This window comes from Hydractinia symbiolongicarpus, chromosome 7 (assembly GCF_029227915.1).
Source record: "Hydractinia symbiolongicarpus strain clone_291-10 chromosome 7, HSymV2.1, whole genome shotgun sequence".
Lineage (NCBI taxonomy): Eukaryota > Metazoa > Cnidaria > Hydrozoa > Anthoathecata > Hydractiniidae > Hydractinia > Hydractinia symbiolongicarpus.
In genome coordinates, this window is record NC_079881.1 from 7,669,348 (window position 1) to 7,690,535 (window position 21,188).

At 33.6% G+C, this 21,188-nt stretch overlaps 3 protein-coding genes across 3 annotated transcripts; 2 read left to right on the forward strand and 1 right to left on the reverse strand.

Moving 5' to 3' along the window:
* Window positions 1-1,137: 1,137 nt before the first annotated feature.
* LOC130649452 (signal recognition particle subunit SRP68-like) lies at window positions 1,138-10,111 on the reverse strand. The gene is made up of 12 exons (XM_057455724.1): window positions 9,932-10,111; window positions 7,394-7,460; window positions 6,250-6,363; window positions 5,211-5,406; window positions 4,498-4,776; window positions 4,048-4,287; window positions 3,638-3,834; window positions 3,258-3,374; window positions 2,769-2,901; window positions 2,152-2,230; window positions 1,967-2,016; window positions 1,138-1,427 (listed from the first exon to the last, which is right to left on the reverse strand). Exons 1-12 carry the CDS (start codon window positions 10,026-10,028, stop codon window positions 1,200-1,202), a joined length of 1,797 nt encoding a protein of 598 aa, XP_057311707.1. The 5' UTR covers window positions 10,029-10,111; the 3' UTR covers window positions 1,138-1,199.
* Window positions 10,112-12,872: 2,761 nt separating this feature from the next.
* Window positions 12,873-17,961, forward strand: LOC130649456 (uncharacterized). Its single transcript, XM_057455729.1, has 2 exons — window positions 12,873-13,202; window positions 16,525-17,961. The coding sequence occupies exon 2, from the start codon at window positions 16,525-16,527 to the stop codon at window positions 17,818-17,820; it is 1,296 nt and encodes a 431-aa protein (XP_057311712.1). The 5' UTR covers window positions 12,873-13,202; the 3' UTR covers window positions 17,821-17,961.
* Window positions 17,962-18,199: 238 nt separating this feature from the next.
* Window positions 18,200-20,686, forward strand: LOC130649457 (uncharacterized). Its single transcript, XM_057455730.1, has 2 exons — window positions 18,200-18,284; window positions 19,001-20,686. Exon 2 carries the CDS (start codon window positions 19,011-19,013, stop codon window positions 20,070-20,072), a length of 1,062 nt encoding a protein of 353 aa, XP_057311713.1. The 5' UTR covers window positions 18,200-18,284; window positions 19,001-19,010; the 3' UTR covers window positions 20,073-20,686.
* Window positions 20,687-21,188: the final 502 nt, after the last annotated feature.

Below are 21,188 nucleotides of genomic sequence, written 5' to 3' on the forward strand. Positions count from 1 at the left end.
GTGGTGCAAAAAGATTTTTATGACAGCTTTGAACACAATCAATTTAAATATTTTTAAAACATGAAAAACCAAGCAAGAAATAGCTATTTCTTTAACCTCTACCCCAGACCTCTTGTTCCTTTTTTATATCTGATCCCGAAACTTTTCATCTGTTCTGTCAATAAACGCAGCGCTGGTGAGAGACAACGAGGTCACGTAACGAAGTTGTGTTTCTTCTTTGCGTGATACGTTATTTTTACACACAAATTGCAATTTTGGACGCAGCATATATCAAAAATAGGAATTTTAAAGCATTATACACACAGTTTTAAAAGACATACACACTACGAACATACCATAGTGCACTTGTCAATGATCGCAAACGGACTTAAAACTTAGTTTATTTTGATTAGATCAAAATTTTAAACGATACTATTTTTTGCTGACGTCACATGCCCCGTTTTTCTGCCTGTTGGATCTTAGTTTACTATTGTGGGCTGTTTCATAATGGGCCCATCGCAAAAAGAAAAGAGCTAAAAACGCAACTCAACCTTGTCCCCAAGGGTCTTCTACGCCTATGATGTTCTGACAGAACAGCTCTGTACTTGCAGAAGGCTGTATGTAGACTTCATACGTTTACCCACTGGGACAGAAGAAAAGTTAATTTGATTATTTTTGATTCAACGACATCTTCTCTCAATGCCGTACTAAAATTAATGGCAATTTTCCGGGCCGTTTTGATGGAGGAACTATTTAAATTTACAGACTATCACTTCAAACTTCTATAATATCCTTTCTGATCACTTGAAAAAAAAACATTTAAAGAAAAATAACATTGTTTACATAAACGACTTCATTGATAGTCACCGTTTTAGCATTGTTGTGGTAGCTGGTATTTTTATAAAAATTGAAAAAAACGTTTTTCTTTAGGAACACGTGCAAGCAAAAGTAACCCACCTTTTGAAAGACACTCCCCTCCTTTTCATTTTGTAGACGTTCCTCGCACGTGCGAACACGGCAGATACTTCACCCCCTACAACCTTTATAGAACCATATGGTTCCTGTGGCTAAAACCATAACAAGCCTTTCAAATGAGTATCTAAGTAAATTTATGAGAAATAACTTCATCTCCAGATCGAAAGAATATCAAAAAGCACATAACACTACTGACACATCTTTTAATACCAAAAAAAATTCTAGGTGATACAATTTTTAAAAATCTATTTATTTCCCCACAACCATCCCTTAACAAATCCACTTATACCACCAGCCTCTTTCTTCTTCTCCAAACGAGACTCCAAATCAGGCAGATCGATATGGTTCAAAGCGAGATCAAAGAATAATGGTTTACAAGGTAGCGCTTCCGGCTCTGGAGGAAAGTGAACTAAATGTGGTTTCTTGGGTATAGAGCGATATTCTTGATAAGATTCTAATCTGTCGACCAGCACCTGATAAACAAGTATAAAGAGGTAAATAAACCACAAGACATTTAAACCAAAAAATAAAACTTGGGAAGGTTGTTGACGCCAGTCGGTGGAAAAATTTCATTCGTCAAAACTGACCTGAAGATTGGAACCGATTGCTTTTTGGTCTCTCTAACTACAGTCGGTGGTTAACTCGAACGTTCGAAAAAACAGTAGTGTTCAAGTTAACAATGTTGCGACTAATTTTGGAGCGCTTGGTACGCCCTTATACGTCCGCAGAAATTCCGAGGTTGTATTAGGGGGCAGCAAAAATAAGGTAGCTATCTACTTTATATTGTTAATACGAGAATGTGGTGGATAATTGTTCATAGAAATTTAAAAAATGATCGTTTAAAATGAACGTGTATTTCAGCCTTACGAGTTAACCGACGGGAGGTAAACAGCGGCTACTGTCAGTTGAAGATTGAAAACATTACTGTACCTCACCTTTTATCAACGACATATCTCCGCACAAGCAGCAACAGCAAGAACATTAACAATAACAACAACAACAATATGTTTACCTGATCTGTTAAAGACATCTTCTGAACACCACTCTCCACCTCGGAGTTTTCTAAGAATTAGATAGCACGTACAATAATAACGCTTTATCTGACTCTCTTCCTCCTGTTTTTATTTATACAACCCTTCCTAGGAACCCTACAAACCCTGAAAATGCAAAACTACAGATAAAAGGTCAATAATATACCTAAGATGCTAGCTGCATGAGCCGCATACTTGTGTCCTTTCGCTTCTTTGGCAATGCTTTCCAATTTTTCAACTAAACCCTAAAGAAAATATCGTAACGATAGACAAGAGGTGGTGACATAAACATGTGCGGTGATTTTTTGTGTTCCAACTGTAGGTCTTATAAAAAATGGAGAAAACGACACTGTTTTTTATTAAGCCAGCAATTGAATTATGGAATAGTGTTCTAGCATGTGACCTAAGTGTATAACCGTAATCATAAGAAAAAGGAGGCGCAAAATTTAGGATGATGTTTTAATGATTTTTGGGGTTTTCCCAATTGTAGCTGTGTATGTATTTTAAGTTAAAATTCGTCAAAATAAGCAACCGTTCATGATCCCCAAGTTTTTCCAAACAGGACATGGTTTGGGTGAATTAATGTGGCGCAAAAAATAAGAAAAAGCAATATTCTCAAAAATTTTCGAAGAGTCATTTATTCTTATACTTTTTACACGCTTATCCAAGAAGTGTAGATTAGAAGCGATCAACTCACGGAAAATCAACGAATTAGCTACTCTACATTCACATTTTTCCGGCACTTTAAAAGGCATAACATAAGGACACAAGGTGGACTCTTACACTAAGTAAAGCATTATGACAAGCTTTGATCTTCTCAGTGGCCGTATTGACGTAAGTGATAACACGATCGTATAAAGCTACAGCTTCGATCCATTTCTTTGAACTTTGATAAGACTGCGCGATGTAAAAACACCTGCAAACAAAATAAAATGTTACCGTAATTCCCAGCTTAACTGTGAATAAAATTTATTAATACTAAAGGAGTACGTAACGGACTAATATTATTGATCTTAGTGACTTCCAAGAAACTAGATTGAAACGGTGGAAGATTGGCTAGCTCTAAATTTAGTGTTTCGATACCGTGCGTCGATGCAGTGCAGCGTATACGAAACATACAAAGCAACAAAATATTATAGAATTTATTAGGGTGGTGCACAGAATATCTGTTCACTATCAAGAAGAGTCCCCTCAATAGAGATGAATTAGTGTAAGGTGACATACCACATTGCGCTACTTACAGAAATCGACAACATTTGAAGTGTATAATACCTAAAGGCTTTATAACCCTTTATTTGTGCTTCTATTTCTTCTTCCAAACTTTCACGATCTTCAATATCTAACGTCTGAGTTGTCTCTACCAAACTTTGGATTATACCATCATACAATCTAAACTCATAAAACAAGCGATTGAAAAAAAAAACTTCGTCATGTCTTAAGTCAATCCTTAACCAACTCTATCGTTATTCAGCACCTCAACGGTGGAGTATACCAAAGAAATGAAATTTTTTGACCATGTAGAGGTTTTATCAATTTCCCGACGACGAAATAAAAACAAAAATGTCTAAAGATATTACGAATGTAAAACGGGCGCATGTTATGTGTCTACAATATTTTAAAATCAAAAAAATTTATTGAAAAAATTATCCTACCTGATCAAGTCCTCGGGTTTGGTAGTCTTCCCCTTTACAGCTTGTTTCGATTGCCCAATTAACGCAGGCAGCTTCATCTTCATGGAGTCAATCATAAGCAAGTTACGTGATATCATCAACATCTGTCGCAGGTATGAAAGGTATGTCTTGATGAATTGAAGTTGGCTGACATTAATCTCATTTCTCTTCTTTGAAGACTAGAACAAGAATGGAAACAAAAAATTAACTCAAAATATCTTGTATATTTTATGAAATCCGTAACTGAATGTAAACAATTCTAGACCTAGAAAAACTAAAAAAAGAAGAAGACGGGAACGTTTTTTTAAGAAATATCTAACATGTTAAAAAAATAGTAAAGCAGTTTTAATGTTCTCGGTTTGACACTTTATATTAAAAAAATATCGCTTTACCATTTCAGCAGAGATTTCATCTTTAATTCCTTGCAAAGCGTCCTTACTACCCATCATCAAATTATCAAAAACTTCCATCTTTTCTTCAAACGTTGACTGACGATTCAATTCAGAGTCCTTATCTTCATAACGCAGGATAAAAACACGCGCCTTTTCATTCCTGATGGGCACAGTTTTGTTTCGCCATGTCACTTCACCAAATGAAGAGGCTAATTTCTCACGAGTTTCCTGAATTGCTGCCTAAAGATAATGAAGACAATTGAAGTTACAATTTTATAGTGTATAGTGGCAAATAAAAGAAAATGGGTGAGGGGTGAAAAGCGGGGGTGGGAGGACAAGCAAAAGAAAATGGGCTGATGCTTCAAAATAGTTAAATTGCTCATCTCAATAATTAATAAATGGATTATTCGGTAACTAGATTGACCGGAAAAAATAACCAAAAATTCTCACATCAATTTTAGCAGCAAGCATGTCCTGTCCAACAGCACTTGATCTCATTTTCATCAACTCGTTGATATCCATGCCTCCTTGTCCCAAGTTATACGCACAATATCGGATGTTGGGACTGATTTCGTCAACTCTCTGCATGTACATTGCTTTCATTCCTTCGTCCATGAAGGCTCCAGCAAGTTTCTCGTAAATTGATCTGGCTTGTGTGTACAAATCAATCGCAGTTTGCCAGTCTTGAACTTCAAATTTCATGTTAGCAGTCATCCAGTAGGAATACGCCTGCGTAAAAAGTTGTATTGAAACATTAAAGTAGAAGAAAAACATTCTTCCAACGCTGCTCGCAGCTGCCAGTAATATAATAGTTTTTGCATAATGCAAAGTCTAATGTTCTAAACGACCTAAGTTTGTGACAAATACTCCCTATGGAACAAACAAGCTCTATTGAGAGATATTACAAGTAGCACAATAGCAGGCTTAGTAACAATAATTGCTTATTGACGAAAATACATGTCTGAAATAAGCCACAACTTTACTACTGACTGTTCCATAGGGATTCCTATTGCTATATTTTATCATTTATATAGAATAGCGATGACACCGTCCCAAAAGCTTATTTCTCATGAAATCAGTCTTCAATGCATTTCTTTTATCGCTGTACTTAACAATGCAAACATCCAAGTATCTTTCACGCAATAAAAAGGTTCTTGACTTACTTGAGATTCCAGCTTCGTCCTAGCATCAACCTTTTCCATACCACACAAGCTGTTCAACTCGTCGGCATACTTGGCCGCCTTAGCAAGCTTTCGCACCATATGAAATTTCTTTCGAGGTTCGGTGTTGGCATACAGTTTCAACTCCATGGCTGCACTCCAACATCGCTCTGCTTCCATAAGCAAGATGGCAAGATATCTAAAATACAACAACCATGCAACATATAGCAATATGTATCTCCTTCTCTGCAAATTTTCTTTGCAAAAATTATCCAAAAACATACAGTTAAAACCTTAACTAAATGTTTCCCAAGAAAATTAGGTAATAAGGAAAGTATTTTCTAAATTGCATGCGATTGTTGTCATAATAAAGGATTATAACAGTACACTATAGCCTTATGGTTTGCTGTAGTGTTTAAATACCACCAGTTTAAAACACATTTCTATTAAGCTTTTTTTGGTGCCTCAGAACTAGGATCCATTTCATCCATTTAGAAACTGGGGTAAAAAATTAAACTATTTTAAGGTGATTAGTTAATTTAATTTGTATTATTCAATTATTCATAATTATCTTTTCAGAATAGGCAAAGAAATAGTAAGGCAAACCAAAACTGCTAAAAAATACCCTTAATTGGGTTTTTTTTTAGCTGAATAACATTCCTTTACAAATGCAATTTAACTGTAATATTTTCTACAACATGCATATAAAAAAGAAGCAAATGCAGAATGATTTTAGTAACCGTGCAGCAAAAAGCATACATCAAATGTCTCAGGTACATTTGTTAATACTAATTGTTAGCCTGTGGAAAAATCCACAGGTTTGCTTGTCCTTGTTATACCGCATATTGTGTGCGTCTTGCTACTTGTGCAGCTAAGCTACCATTTTGCGTGACAGACAGACAGATGGACAGACGTATACAGGTATTATAATAGAGATGTTGATATTTTGCATGTGCTATTAATAAGACACCTTAATTTGTATGGGGATAACATGCTATTGCACGCTTTTCCTGAAACACTTATTTTACTTTATCTAACATACCTCGAGTCATTTGCATTCTCTTCTGTGATCTTTTTTCCTTTGAAACCATGTCTCGTACCCAACTTGAAATGAAGTGAGTTACGAATCCGTTTTAATCTTCGCTGGCAGTATTGTCTAGAAACAAAATTAAACTTTCAGAAAATAAAAGAAATGCTAGATAAAGAGGGAGACAATACCTTAATTATCATTATTTTTTTGTGAAAGAAGCAGATTTTACTTAAATATACACTACACTTTTAGTATTTCAAACATTTAAGGTCCAAGAAAATAGACAAAAAAATAGACATTTGGTAACTCTAATATACTAAGACGAACATTTTGCATCTCTTTAAAACAAAATATTTAATTTTGTAGAAGGAAAAGTAAGTTCAAGTTATTGGAGGTATTTTTTGCCCAGGGAACTGCTGGATTAGTTTGACTATGCAAAGGTTTGAGTTCTGAAAGGGTTGAGTTATCTGGATTGAAATTCAAAGAGCTTAAATATACATAGTATTTATTTAAATTAATCAATTTTGTAAATGTGAAGTTTAAAAATGTGCAAAAATTTACAAAGAAAACATGTCCATAATATTTTGATGCAAGCGCTGCAAAGAAATTGCTGGGCAATATTCCATCTTTTAACATTCCTATTAGTTTAATTTTGCAAGTGGAATGTCTAAGATCTAACTTTGTGCTTAGCTGATTTACATGTGTGCACTGTTTTGGAAATAGACTGGAATAAAAAGAGCAGGAGCTGGGAACGATATTACATGTACTGTTCTATTCCTAATTCCACGGTCATAATTTTCCCCTCCTTTTTCTTATTTTTGAAATGCATTCTTTAATTTTCGAGGGTGACAACGTTTTTGAATGTATAAAGGGAAAATTTACAATTTCATGGTGAACTAGCAGCAAAGAAATAAATGCTGTTATATATAATGCACACTCCTATTGCTATCTACCTGTATTGTCCTTTTAGATTTTGACTAATTCGAGAAATATTATTGTATTTGTCATACATTTATGTGCCTTAGGAGTTGTGTGAACATGCTTGTGCTAAAATTTTAAATATTATTTGTTTTGGTAGAAAATTTTGAGCCACACTTATTATAGTAAATTTGGGCACCATACAAAAAATAAAAAAAACCCATTTTAACAGCGTTACCTGTATCTTTGATAGTCACCATGACGAAGTCCATGATGCTGTTGAGCTTCTTTGATAACAGGCAAAACTTAAGCAATGTTAAGGATAAATACTTTATAAACAATGATTATACAAGCACTTATAAACAATCAACCACAAATACAATTTACAGAATGACTCAATAAACTATCATTGGTGAACTAAATATACAACATCTTCATAGCAGAAAGCTTGGTAGATTTTTTGAATAAAATTTGCACTTTTTTGTTGAATTATTCACGAACTTGCCTAGATTCCGCCTCAAATGTAAAACATTAATTTCAATTCCAAAAATTCAAATGCACACGCATCCGATGTGCGCCATAAGTTACAGATGTTTAGGAATATAAGATTGAAAACTATTATCATGTCTGTTGAAAATCAGTTTTTCTTTATAATCTTTATATTCTTTTTGTCCTGTTGTTTATATTTTTTACCTGTAAATATGCGTGCCCATGTCCATTGTTCTTGATGCAAAATCAAAACAATTAAATAGGTGAGTAAATGTTACCATAGCCCTTGGGTTAACCAAGTCATGTGAAGGAAATTTGGAAAATGACACTGTGTGGGCAGTTGAATGTTGCAAGAAATTGTCTAGAGCACAGACCCTAATTAATGGATTTTTTATGGTCAAACCTTCACAGTTAAAACCTTAACAAAAAAAAACTTACAGGAAAATGCACTTGTAAATTTAGCCGATTGGCAAAGATTAAGCCAGCATTTAAAATATAATAAAGATTTAAGGTGTGAGTAAGGGGAAAATATAGTTTTTTTGCAAATTTTAAACTCCTTTTATAAAAAAAGTGAACTTTTTAATGGTGAAATTATTTTTTTATAAAATAGGATAGAAATGCGACTTTTATCCAAAAAACACAATCCTCATCATTAGTCTTCCAGCTGAACGTGCTAAAAAGATCAAAACAGGTGTAAATGTTTACCACCTTGGGAATAAACTATGATACGAGTATATTTTGTAACAACGTAATCACAACTGACGTTGTAAAAAACAATACCATTAAATTTCTTGTATCGCTTTTTTTTTAATGATTCTTTGTTTTTATCCGACCAATAAAAATCACTTTTCACTTTGACTTTCATTTATGCTTTAATTTTATAAGTTTTAATTTTATAAGCGAACAACACTAACAACATCAAGCCATATAAAATATTAAAAAATGTCTACTTATTGTCATAAAAAGGAAAAAACTCTCCAGCTAAGCAAAGATTAAAAATAAAAAATAATCCGCAATGTGAAAAACACCTGTGGCAACCATTTAACTATACGAAAGTGATGATATTTTTAAAAATCTTTAAAGCTCTTTTTCGCAATGTTCATTTTTTGTGTTAGTACTGCTAGCCTTTTCATCTTCATTTACAAAATTATAAAAGCTATAAGGTGGGTGAGTGGCTTTTAAAGATAGCGTATGATCCGCCAACTCCGTGAAAAAAACACATTTAACGTCCTTATATCCATATCGTCAACATATCGGTTATTTCAAACTTTTATTATCGTAGCGCTATCTGTCGCGGACCGTTCGGGGGGTATGACAAGAAAAAAAATACATTTATTTGTGGACAAATAAGCCGGATCCGACATGTACTATCATCCGATATTGCCGTGATGGATCCTTCAACTCCGTGAAATTTGAAAAACACGTTTGCTTTCTGATGACTAGCAAAAATATTTTAAAAATTAAAATATTTATTAGAAAACATTCTCAAATCATTGGACCCTCAGAAAAGTTATATATAACATGACCATAATTATAATCAATTAACTGAGATAACAATATATATCAAAAATGACCACCGTCGCGCTTCACTTGAAAATCACAAAAAGGTGTAGCCAGCTGAACTTACCACCAAATTTTTGTCATGCGCGAGTTTCGACACCCCTAAAATGATTAAGTGGTAGTATCAAACCCCCTAAATCGAATTCATTCATTAAAAATGGTAGACAGAGCTGTGGTAAGTTGTTGTAGTCTTCGAAAGCAGTTTCACGGAGTTATCGGATTCACGGAGTTGGCGGATCATACGCTAGATGTTATACCTAAAAAAGATTTTAAATTTCGAATTATGACGTATTTTTTAGCAAATTATGGTTTGTAATTCAACGAAAAAAGTTAATGGAAAATATCTCCAAAACGGAAAATAATAACTATAATTTTCAGATTGTTTTTAGATCAATGTAGTGAACATCAATCATGAAAAGCTAAAAGTTTTGTAAATGGAGGATTTTTTAGCCTCTTCAATTTTATTTTGTTTCCAATAATTTTTATGATCTCTGGATCCCTGGTTTGTAGGTTAAATCTAGCTGTCTCTTTCTCTCTCTGGGTTGAATTGGAAAGAAATTACCCCATAATGCCAACTTTTGCGCGGTAGTATGTTGTAAACACAGAGAAAGTTTTTTGTAGTGGCAACCTGTGTGGGGGGACATGGACGCAGCCTGTAAAAATAGAAAAAGGTCGAAAAATCTTACTCCATCTTTAAAAAAGCAGTGCCAGTGCAAAGAAAAGATACTTTCAACGGCTAATGGTTCACCTTGATTCTCGTCTTTCGATATCTCAGCGCTGTTGCCGACCTCATCATTGTTGTCAACTTCCATGTTTACAAGCATATATTATATGTTCCTCCGTAATTTTATCTACCATCTTTATATTGTTCCTGCTACACGTGTCTCACTTATTCAACTCGTGGAAAGCCGCCTTAAGGGCGTAGTGTTTGGCGGTGCACACAGTTCTCATTAGGTTTAGGATGTCGCAACAAAATACATCAAGGAGCTGAGCTGTTCTGCCCGGATAATAAACGCTGCCCTGATTATGCACAACAGCCTGTCCCGGTTAGGAACAGGGCAGAAAATACATAATCAGGGCAACATAATCAGGACAGACCGGTTTATTATGTACGACAGTTCAAAAAATATTACTGATTTCCGCCAGCGAAGGCGTAATCTTTAAAATCGCCTGAGAAGATAGATAGATAGAGACAGTGCAGCTAGGCTGGACGTCCGAAACTTATCCAGACTAGAGCCTAAATCCTCGTTTTGACAGATTTTTTTCTGAGAACGACGCTAAAATGAGTTTTAAGACAATAAGAATCCTAACAGTGCAACAAATTGCTTTATTATCCAATCAACAATACTTTATTTTGAAGTTCGTATGTTATCGAAAGTTAAAGCTCGTGCAGTGTAGCATAAAGAAGATCGTCTAATAATGCGCCATCTTTGATTTATAAAAGAAAAAATAAGAATACATAGTCTGAAAATAATATTTCGTAACTGATTATTTGTAAAAAACAATTTGCTGCCACCTTTAAAGATATTTTCCAAGTTGTTTTTCAGAGAAAAAGGAGAAAATAGATAAATTTTCAGCCTTGCCGTTTTTTTCATTTTGTTTTTATTGTTCATCAATTTTCAGGTTTATTATTTTTCTTTTAATTTTGTTCTTATAGACAAATGAAGTTTATGTAAGTTAAGTTAGCTATGATTTACAGTTACAATAATAATCAAAAATTGAATTTTAAAATTTTAGAATATTCAATGATTTTGATCCCCCATATTATTCAGTCCTCTTCAAAGTTTAGTACTTTTTCAGATTATTGCAAATGGCGGAAATCTTTAAGACGTAGGGCTTCTTGTTTGGCGTTTTATAAAAGATGCATAATCACAACAGGCCGGTTTATGTACAACAGTCTTAACATAATCGGGGCTGACCGCTATTATATACACTTCTGATAAGTAAATAGCCCTAGTGACAAAGTTGTTGTTGTTCTCAAATGAATCGAAATTTCGTGGAAACTAAATTTGGGATTCGCAATTTCAATAACTTTTCACCAAACTTAATTCCCGTGAAAAGAATACCGTAAATGATCGAATGAACGCCGAGGCGTTTATTCAAAAATTGACTTTTTAGGGGGGGTGGGGGCATTTAATCGACAGGGACGTTTAATTTAGTTTCCGTGAAATTTAGTTACCTCATAGTATATTATGTTGAAATGTATTTTGAAGAGTAGTTTATATTAAATATTTTTTTCTTTCGCCATGCCTAGTTTTTAAGGGTGTTCTTGTAGAGAATGTTTCATTCACAAAAATTCAAGAAAAAGGCCAATCACAGCCTGCCTGGCCTGCCATTTATATTATGGAGTCATATGTGGGACAATATTCGTGTATGGTTTTCGTCGCGCCGTAATGCTTTTCGTCGTGTCGTATCTTCCTTCGTGGTGTGGTTTTCTTCGCAGCGTAATGATTTTCGTCGTGGCGTATTACTCTTATTTGTGTGATCACATGTTTCGTCGTGTCGTATGTCACTTCGTGGGGTATTTCTCTTTGTGGCGAAATAGTTATGCTTTTTTTACATAGAATTACTAATTTCGTGAAGATTTTACACAATATATTTCACTTTCTTTCTAGTGGCCTTGGTCCTTCCACTGGGAAGAACAAGCTATTATTTTTTTCATTTTCTTTTAATAAACGATACATTCTTAGCCATAGATTTACTTAACTATACATTTTTAGCATGCTACACTGTGTATTTTGTAGTTTAAATGGATTCTGATGAAATTATAAAAAATCAAGTAAACTAACTACATAAACATAAATTACTAGTCGTTATCCCGTGGAATAATCCACGGGTTCGCTCGTCCTTTTTATACCGCATTGCGTGCGTTTCGCTACCTGCGCAGCTAAGCTACCATTTTGCGTGACAGACAGACGGACGGACGGACAGACGTATACAGGTATTATTATAGAGACTAGTCGTTAGCCTGTGGAAAAATCCGGACGGACGGACGGACGTATACGGGTATTATAATATAGATTACATAAGACTCTTACACAACACATAATATTTCTTCATAATCACAAATGTAAAACTAGCTTAAAAATAAAATATAATTTACAGCACTAAACTAAAGGTTTTGTTTATTATACTGCACTTTATTCATGTGACTTGAAGTTCTTGTAAGCGCTACACGAATTTAGTAAGTTCGTGTTAACAAAGCATAAAACTTTCCACTACGAAGTAAAATACGCCACGAAGTGAAATACGCCACAAAGTGAAATACGCCACGAAGTGAAATACGCCGCAAAGTTAAATACGCCGCGACGCACAAATACGACTCGACGAAACGTTAAACCACCCCACAAAGAAATATACGACGCAACAAAAACCACACCACGAAGGAAGATACGACACGACGAAAAGCATTTACGACGCAACGAAAACCATACACGAATATTGTCCCATATATAACTCCATATTATATCAGCGTTCATAACCTGGTTATATAACCAGGGCAAAAAAACATAATCGGGCCATGCGTACATAATTCGGCCGTCCTGTTTATAAACAGGCCGTTTTCGCAATCCGGGCAGGACAGAGCTGCGTGAGAGGGGGCAAGGCTTGGCTGCTGATAGTTAAATTTGTTAAAGGTTTCTTATTTCTTGTGTAAATTATAAAAATATTTCTCTCGATACAAAATTCTGTTGTGTCCATAAAAAGGAAAGTTATAAATAAATCTAAACTATCGATCCCTATCTCTTCTTTGTTTACCTAAAATTTTTATGTTTATAGCTATATAGTAACAAACTGCTAAAAGCAGACACCAATACGGCTTCAGAAAAAAATGCTGCATTTGTTGAATGTAACCTAACATTAACATATGACTTTATTAGAGACAGTACAATGGTGAGAGTTGTGCTAATCGTTTTTAGCAAAAGCTTTTGATAATGTATTATGCCATGTCACATTATTATATACGTTAATTGCAAGCTATAGCTATATTGGTGTGACTGGTAAGTTGCTAATTTGGTGTGGTTTGATCCACAACACGGGCATGTTTAGCAAGTGTCTTTATTACAGCTACGGATCAACGCATGCTATGTGAGGGAAATTGGGTATTCTAGCTGGTGTATACCTAATGTATACATTCAGAATACATTGCTTAGGTTCAAACGGAATGAACTAATGCCACAAACAATAAGTTTTAATCCATAAATGCTAAATATATATACAAAACTTTACTTAAAAAATACAGAAAGAGCAAATAATAAAAGAAAGCAAACAAGAACACATAAACAAAAGTAGAAACAAAACAAAATATCTTACCAAACCACTTTCACTAAACCACCACCAAACAACATCACAGATAGATAGATCTGTGATGTTGTTAAAATGATGTTGCTAAAAATGTAAAACACAGCAAAACTAATACAAAACAAAGAACTTTACAAGTAACAAAATGGGCTGCTAACAGAAATAAAAACAATGGAACAAGACAGCAATAACATACAGTAATCAATATAGAAAGTGTTGTGAGAACAGCTTGTCAGAAAATGTTTATATATATATATATATATATATATATATATATATATATATATATATATATATATATATATATATATATATATGATAAAAAATACATGTAACATAAAGTTAATGACGTGTACCATTTAACATAAAACTTAAAGCTAGGAACACAACAAAATAAACACAATCTTTAGGGATGCCTAGACACTGGCATTGCTGTGCCCATGCAGCAGCAACACCATCACTGAAGTGGTTATACCCTGTATAAGTATTCAGAATAATAGTATACAGGCTTCATCAGGCTCACGAGTAACATGATATATTTTTTTAAAGATTTACTCGCAAGTAGTTTAATTATTGCATACTTATTAAAAAGATTACTCGATAATTTGACTAGTTAGGCAAAGTTAAACGGAATGGTTATCAATCCAGGAAAACCTAAAATACTGATACTGTCGATAAAATGCTTTTCACACTAAGGTTCTTCCAAATAGTTTTAATACCTTGTAGCTCTGATAGGAAAGATCTTTTTTTCTTTCGGCATTTGTATTGTGCTGGTTGCAACAATCTTCTTTGTAATTGAAGATTGACATGTGTATTTTGTTAATTATTTTCCATCCCAGCTTCTGGCTTTCTTGATAGAGACAATATGAGAGCACTGTGCTCGATTTCAGACCTCTGCTGTGTTTATTTTAGATCTATTGAAGGTAAGTGTGGTTGATGATTTCCCATGTGAGTTAAAACTTAATTACCAAGGATTGCCTGTTCTTCAGCAGCAGATCTCCAACTTTTTGACAGGCGTGTGTGGTACTTCATTGAAATTTTCTTTTATTGATGGGAGTGTTATCAGGATTTTGTGTAGATTGTAGTTAAAAATTGTGTGACATTGTTTAAATTCTCAAAAACAACAAAAATTGAACTTAGAAGTTAATGGAATCAAAAACATAAGACGTATTTTAGACACACTGTGGACACACTGTGGTTGAATATTTTATTGCAAATTTCACAGCTGTATTATTTTTTATACACGCTGATGTTCTATTCAAAATAAAAAAAAATATGATGAATGTCATATGACATATTATAACTCGTACTTTGTGCGGGATACTGAGGTTCGATTCCCCTTGGTGGCGATTCAATATGGGTGGGTGAATGTTACCATAGCCCCGCGTTAACACAAGCCATGTGAGGGAAATTGGGGAGATACCACAATGTGGGGGGGTTCTCACTAGAATTTAAGAGCACGCTATAAATTTAAAGCACCATTTAAAGCGTGCTTAATAATGTGACAGCATTTTTGCTTTATTAAAATGCCTTTCAAATTATGTTTACTTGGCTTAAACATGCTTTAAATAAAGCAAAAATAAAGAGTGCTTCGAGGCACTCTTTTATTTTTTTAAGCGGGTGTTATGAAAGTGAAAGTTTATTCGTATGTGAGAAAAACAACATCAGCGTTTCGTTTTAAATTATGTTTAAAACTCTCCCTCTGATGTTACCGGCAACTTGCTTTAGTCAAAGCATGCTTTATTTTTATACTAAGCATGATTTATTCTAGTGTGAACCCCCCCCCCTTTGTGGGGCGTTAGATGTTGCAGGAAGTTGTCTGGTAGAGCGCTGACTCTAATTGGGTCTGCGTAGCTAAAAATGAGCATTAAATAGTCTAGGACTCTCCATCTAAGCCATGGTCCCTCTCGGAAATAATAGACAGAGTATATCCCTTGATATTTGTGAGGCTAGCCATGTAAAATATGCACATCATCATCATGTTGAATTCTCCTTAGGATATCCATTGTAGTTCAAAGTTTTATCACTAGGGATTAGCAGAAAAAAAGAAGGAAAAAAATCATTTATCAATATTTCATTCATTATCCCATTCATTTTGCATTTCTTTTTATCCAATAAACAAGCTGCAGTGTAATACATATGTTTTAGAAAAGCAAATGCTTTTAAAAAGTGTTTGTGGCTGTCAAAAAACATTGTCAGCCACATTTATTGTAATAATTTCAATAGTTACAAACAACATTCAGTCATTTAAAAAACAAATCAAATCCCATAACAATGACAGTTACTGTTACCAAATAAATACTATAGAGGAGTGTCAGTCACAAGATGGTAACCAAATGCTAAAAATTGTTAAGAAATTGGCGAAGAGTGTTATAGTATAAACTGAAACCACTAAAATTAAGCTTACACAATCGCAGTAGCAAGAAAGCTTTTTTAATTTTTTTGTTAGCCACTTTTTGAGTCTAAAGGACAATGTCAGCCACAAGTGTTAATCATCTGTCTGTATTCCCGAAAAAAGATATCCTTTTTTTAATGTCTAGTATTGTTTTGAACCTTTTTAAAAAGGGAAGTTGTCTATGCCACATGGCCTTTTCTGCCTCATATTGGAAGACGGTTTGTTCACTGATATCTCTTGACTGTGATAGCCACACAAAGAAAAAATGATGTCACTAGATGCAGAATTTATCCAGCTTAACCATGGTACCATTATTGAGTATTAGCCACTTTCATGGTTCTTGTATTTAAACAAAACATGGATGACACTAAAAATGTCACAAATTGAAGGGTTAATTTGTTACTGTTTACTGTTGATAAAATTGAGCCCAACAGCACTTGCTAAAACCCGTTTTAATTTTGGTTGTGAAATTATTTTTGATTTTGTTATGAAAAAGCTAATTTATTATTTCTTTATTGTCAGTAACCTGTACATTTACATGAATAATCTCTCTGCTCTGTTGTATTTTTCAAGTCCACATTTTGTTTTGCTCCACAACATATAATTTATTTATTTTTTCTTCATAGATGAGGAAAGAACTTTCATTGCTAGATTTGCCAGAATGCATCTGGAGTTTTATTGCCTCTTACCTTCACCTGGAAGATTTTCGAAATTATCGCTTAACATGCTTGCTTTTGTGTCAATCTACATACTCTCGTACTGCAATGCAAAATATTAACATTAGAATTATATTTGATGGCAAAAATAACAGACATTATGGATATGGCAGAAGATTTATATCAACACCGAAAGTTTTCCCATGCCTTGCAACTTTCATGAGTAAATTGCTTTATGGAAAAATTTCTAATTTTGTAAAGATCAGTCCCCTTCATCAAAATGTTCCTGAATTTGTCTTTGAAAATTTACTCAACAATTCATTGAAAGATGTTACAGAAGTTAAAACATACGTTGAACATGTGGGTATCATTGGTAAATGTTGCTTGTCACTCCAAAAGTTGCAATTAAATACTGAAAATTTAGTTTTGAATAGAACTAGCCCCTTTAATGACCATGATAAAACAACCCTTACTTTCTTAGATGCCAGTTCATTTAAAAGTTTTCCTTCTTTACATGAGTTGAGCATTTCAAATATGGACTTCCGTCTTAATGTTCTTACATGGATTTTGGATGGTATCCCTACATTAGCCTCATTTATACTATTGCGTGTGACCTTTGGTTTACATACATCTATTCAAACTGAAAAAGAAAGGGAGGCTATTCAGAAATGTGTGAGTCAAGTTACCAACATCTGGCATTGGTCATGGGAGGTAGTTGAAATAGCAGACCACTTGGAGTTATTTTTGCCTGATTCTGTCTCATCATTTAAATGTAGATTGAAAAGTAACTTCCTGAAATGGAAACCAGAGAATATTAAGAAATTTTCTTTTGAAAAGTACAGGGATTTTGATAAATTCATGATTCCATGGAATCCAGAAAAATATGTGAATTTAACACATTTGACATTTAACTATGCTGAATTTCATGATTCAAACTTTCCGCTCTGTGCTAATGTAAAGTTCCTGAAATTATCCTGGACGAAAAACACACTTGCCTATTTAGGAGCTTTGTCACTTTACCCAGCAGATGCATTGAGAAAGTTGATATTGATTTATCCAAGAGATTTTGTTTACGATTCAAAGTTTGCGAATATTCTTACTAGCTTTTGTTCGTTGGAGTATGTGGAAGTAGTAGAGGGAGATGAATCCTTCGATACCATTCAACACTTTGTTGACGAGCTGTCTGCCATGAAACCTCGTTCTTTAAAGTATTTTGTTTTTCCTCACTACAATAAAAGTAAAAAGATTGTTCGATTTAAGGATTGAGTTTGCATTTAACATGAATTCTCATTGAACAGAGAAGATCATTTTATTATAATATTAGGATAAATTGCTAAACAAACTATTTTTGTGTTCTGTTACATTTATGTTCAGCAGTGCATCATTCGATTGCTATAATTAAAAGACGAAAGGTGATTAATTATTCGTATTTTTAACTTTTATTTTACAAAGAAAAAATGTATTTAACTAAACCAGGCTTTTGACCAAGATCTACAATATCAATAAGAAAATAACACCCAAGCAATAAATAACTCCAATAATTTAGAGTGAGCGAGCAATCTGAATGAATAGAATAAGTTTATAAACCCTTATTTTATTACAAAATATTTTTTATCTATTTTATCTTGTCTTTGTGGTATATTTTAGCAATTAATAAAAAAGATATTGATTTCCTTGTGAGATGAATTGATTGGGAAAGCAATTTATGATTCAGCTTTTCTTAGAATTGGGTGAGTGTTTGTGTGAGCAAGAGCAATCGCTCTGTCCTTATTGTTAGGCCTGCATGTAATCGCACCCACACATGCAAAGTGATTATGGCATGCTATTTTATAAAAAAGTTCACAAATGTAGTCCACAGAAAAGCACTTTCATAAGATTTGGCATATGCTTTTTGTAGCATGCGACCAAATTCTTCCTAAAAAAGCCTGGTAAGCCATTAAAATTTCAGTCACAATCTCTTTAAACACAACTGAAAACAATACTTCCATGTTCCATGATCTACAATATGGGTTTAAAGTGGCTTGATCGAATGTCAATATTTGTTTAACATTAAAGCTTAATTTTGGTGTTTTTAATTATTTTATTTAGGTCCATTTTTAATTTATAAACTTAGGAGAGATGCAGTAAGGATCAAGCCTGAATGGTGTTGAAAAATTAAAGACATTATTAAATTTATTCACAATTTGATTTGAAAACCATTATGAAATGATGTTAATGTGTACCTTCTGGGCCCTTTTCATTTTACTGTATTTTTTCAATGTTGCCTCTGCTTTATTATATTTGTATCTTAGCGTTGTATTGATCTATGTAGCCAAGGCAGTTTTTTCCAATCCTTTAAGTACCAATTTCTCTTTCTTTCCAATAAGTTGCTAGTGAGTGCATTTTCAACATGTCCTACCAATGTAAACAGAAACGTAAAAAGAATAAAATGTTGAAATCTTTTTAGATCAATAAAAATGAATGACTCTGTTCAATTATTTGACAAACAGTTGTCTATTGTTACAAAGCCAGTACCAAAAGTCAACAATGCTGATGATGTGCTTATCAAAGTTGCATTCTCAGGTGTTTGCGGGACAGATCTACACATTTTGTCAGGTGAATTTCCTGCATCAAGTAAAGCAGTAACACTTGGTCACGAATTTTGTGGTGTTGTGCACAATATAGGTGATAACGTAAAACATGTTCAAATCGGCGATCGAGTAGTCGTGAACCCAAATAGTCATTGCCATGTGTGCCAATATTGTGTAGATGGTCAACCACATTATTGTAAAGTGGGTGGTATCCGTTCGACAGTAGGCATTTGGAAAAATGGAGGATGGGCTAATTATTGTAGAGTTTCTGGCTCGTTGGTGTATAAATTGCCAGATCAAGTTCCTCTACAGAAAGCAGTGTTTATTGAACCATTTTCATGTATTGCCAGAGGTTTTACGAATTTGGGAGATATCAAACCTGAAGCAAACATCTTGGTTTGTGGTGCAGGCATTATTGGTTTGTTATGGTCTTCTTTGCTGCATTTTAAAGGTCATCGTAACATCGTAGTTACTGAAATCACAGAAAATAGACGTTCCATGGTTGTCAACTTGAAGCTTGGCATAAAGGTTGTACATCCTGATCATTTGGCTGGTCAACACCGTGAAGCTGTTAGAACAGAGAATGATGATTGGGGCTTTGATGTTATTATTGACTGCACAGGTGCCCCCAAAGCAATAGAACAATCGTTTGCTTGGTTACGTAGAGGAGCAAAGTTTTTAATATTTGGATGTTGTCCGAAAGAATCAAAAATCGAACTAAATCCATTTGACATTTACAACAAGGAACTAAGATTGATTGGGTCTTTAATAAACCCATTTACATTCCCAACGGCCTTGGCTTTAGTAAGGGACATGCAGCCTTACTTGGATTATGAAAAGCTTGGAGTAAGAACCTATCAACTTCATGATTACCCTGCAGCATTAAAAGCTTTGCAGTCAGGCTTAGTATCAAAAGCCATCTTTGAAATTGATTCTAGCAGGGAGTAAAATAGTATTCTTTTTTAATATTTAAAAATCTTTGTTGGATGATTTTTACATAAATGTTTTTTTGACAATGTTTTTTAATTTTTTTTATTAAAGCATTCTTGTTGTATGTAGTTTTCAAAAATTGTATTGTTTCCTGTCTTCATTCGCCATTATATTTACAGAACTGGCTGCAAAGTTCATGTAACTTTTAACACTACATGGAACATCATTTACTAGAATTTTTCAATAAGGCTTTACAATAAAGTACAACCTCCTTCAGGCTTCACAATGAAAACTTTAAATTCGTTTCATAAAATGTAACAAAGCTTTATAACAAAAACAGTTTTTATTAATTCTGGAGATGTTCACTGGTACAAAAGCCTTTTAATAGTTTTTTTGTGAAACTAAAAAAAAGTTTTTGTGATCTCATTGACAGGAAACAAAATTTTTGAGATGGTTTTTTATAGACTTGTATGTTGAATCACAACTGACTGTACAATACAATAAGTGTACAATATTCTTTATAATAAAAACATTTATTGTAATACACTCTTCAATACATGCATATATATAATTTAATTTTTTTTAATTAATGAAATAGTCAAAAAACTAATAAAAAATGCATAAAAAAATAATCCAGCCTTCATTATTAGTTAATCAAAGGAAACATTAAGGCGTGAGCATAGGAAAAAAAATCAATTTTTAAAAATACTTTTTTTTTTAAACAATTTGATGATTTTTAATGGTACAAATGTATTTAAGTTACCTTTTTTTCTAAAAAAAATAATTACTTTTTGCTATGCGATAAAGATCAAATATTTGTTCCCACATTATCACCTTGGGTAACAATGTTTTCTACTCCATTATATGAGTGAACACATAAACCTTAGCTAATACACGTTACCATGTAACCAATTATTTATGCAAAAATATAAGATTTCTATTAAAAACTTTGAGGTTTTTTTCACAGTGTTATTTTTTTAAGAGAGTTTCTTCTACGTTTTAAACCTCTTTTACAAAACTATAAAAGCTCTGAGGTTAAGAGCACGCTTAGTATGGAGATGAATGTTTGATCCAAAAACAATTTTTTATTTTACGAGTTTAAGCAGTACGCGAGTTATAATGAGGTTAAAAATT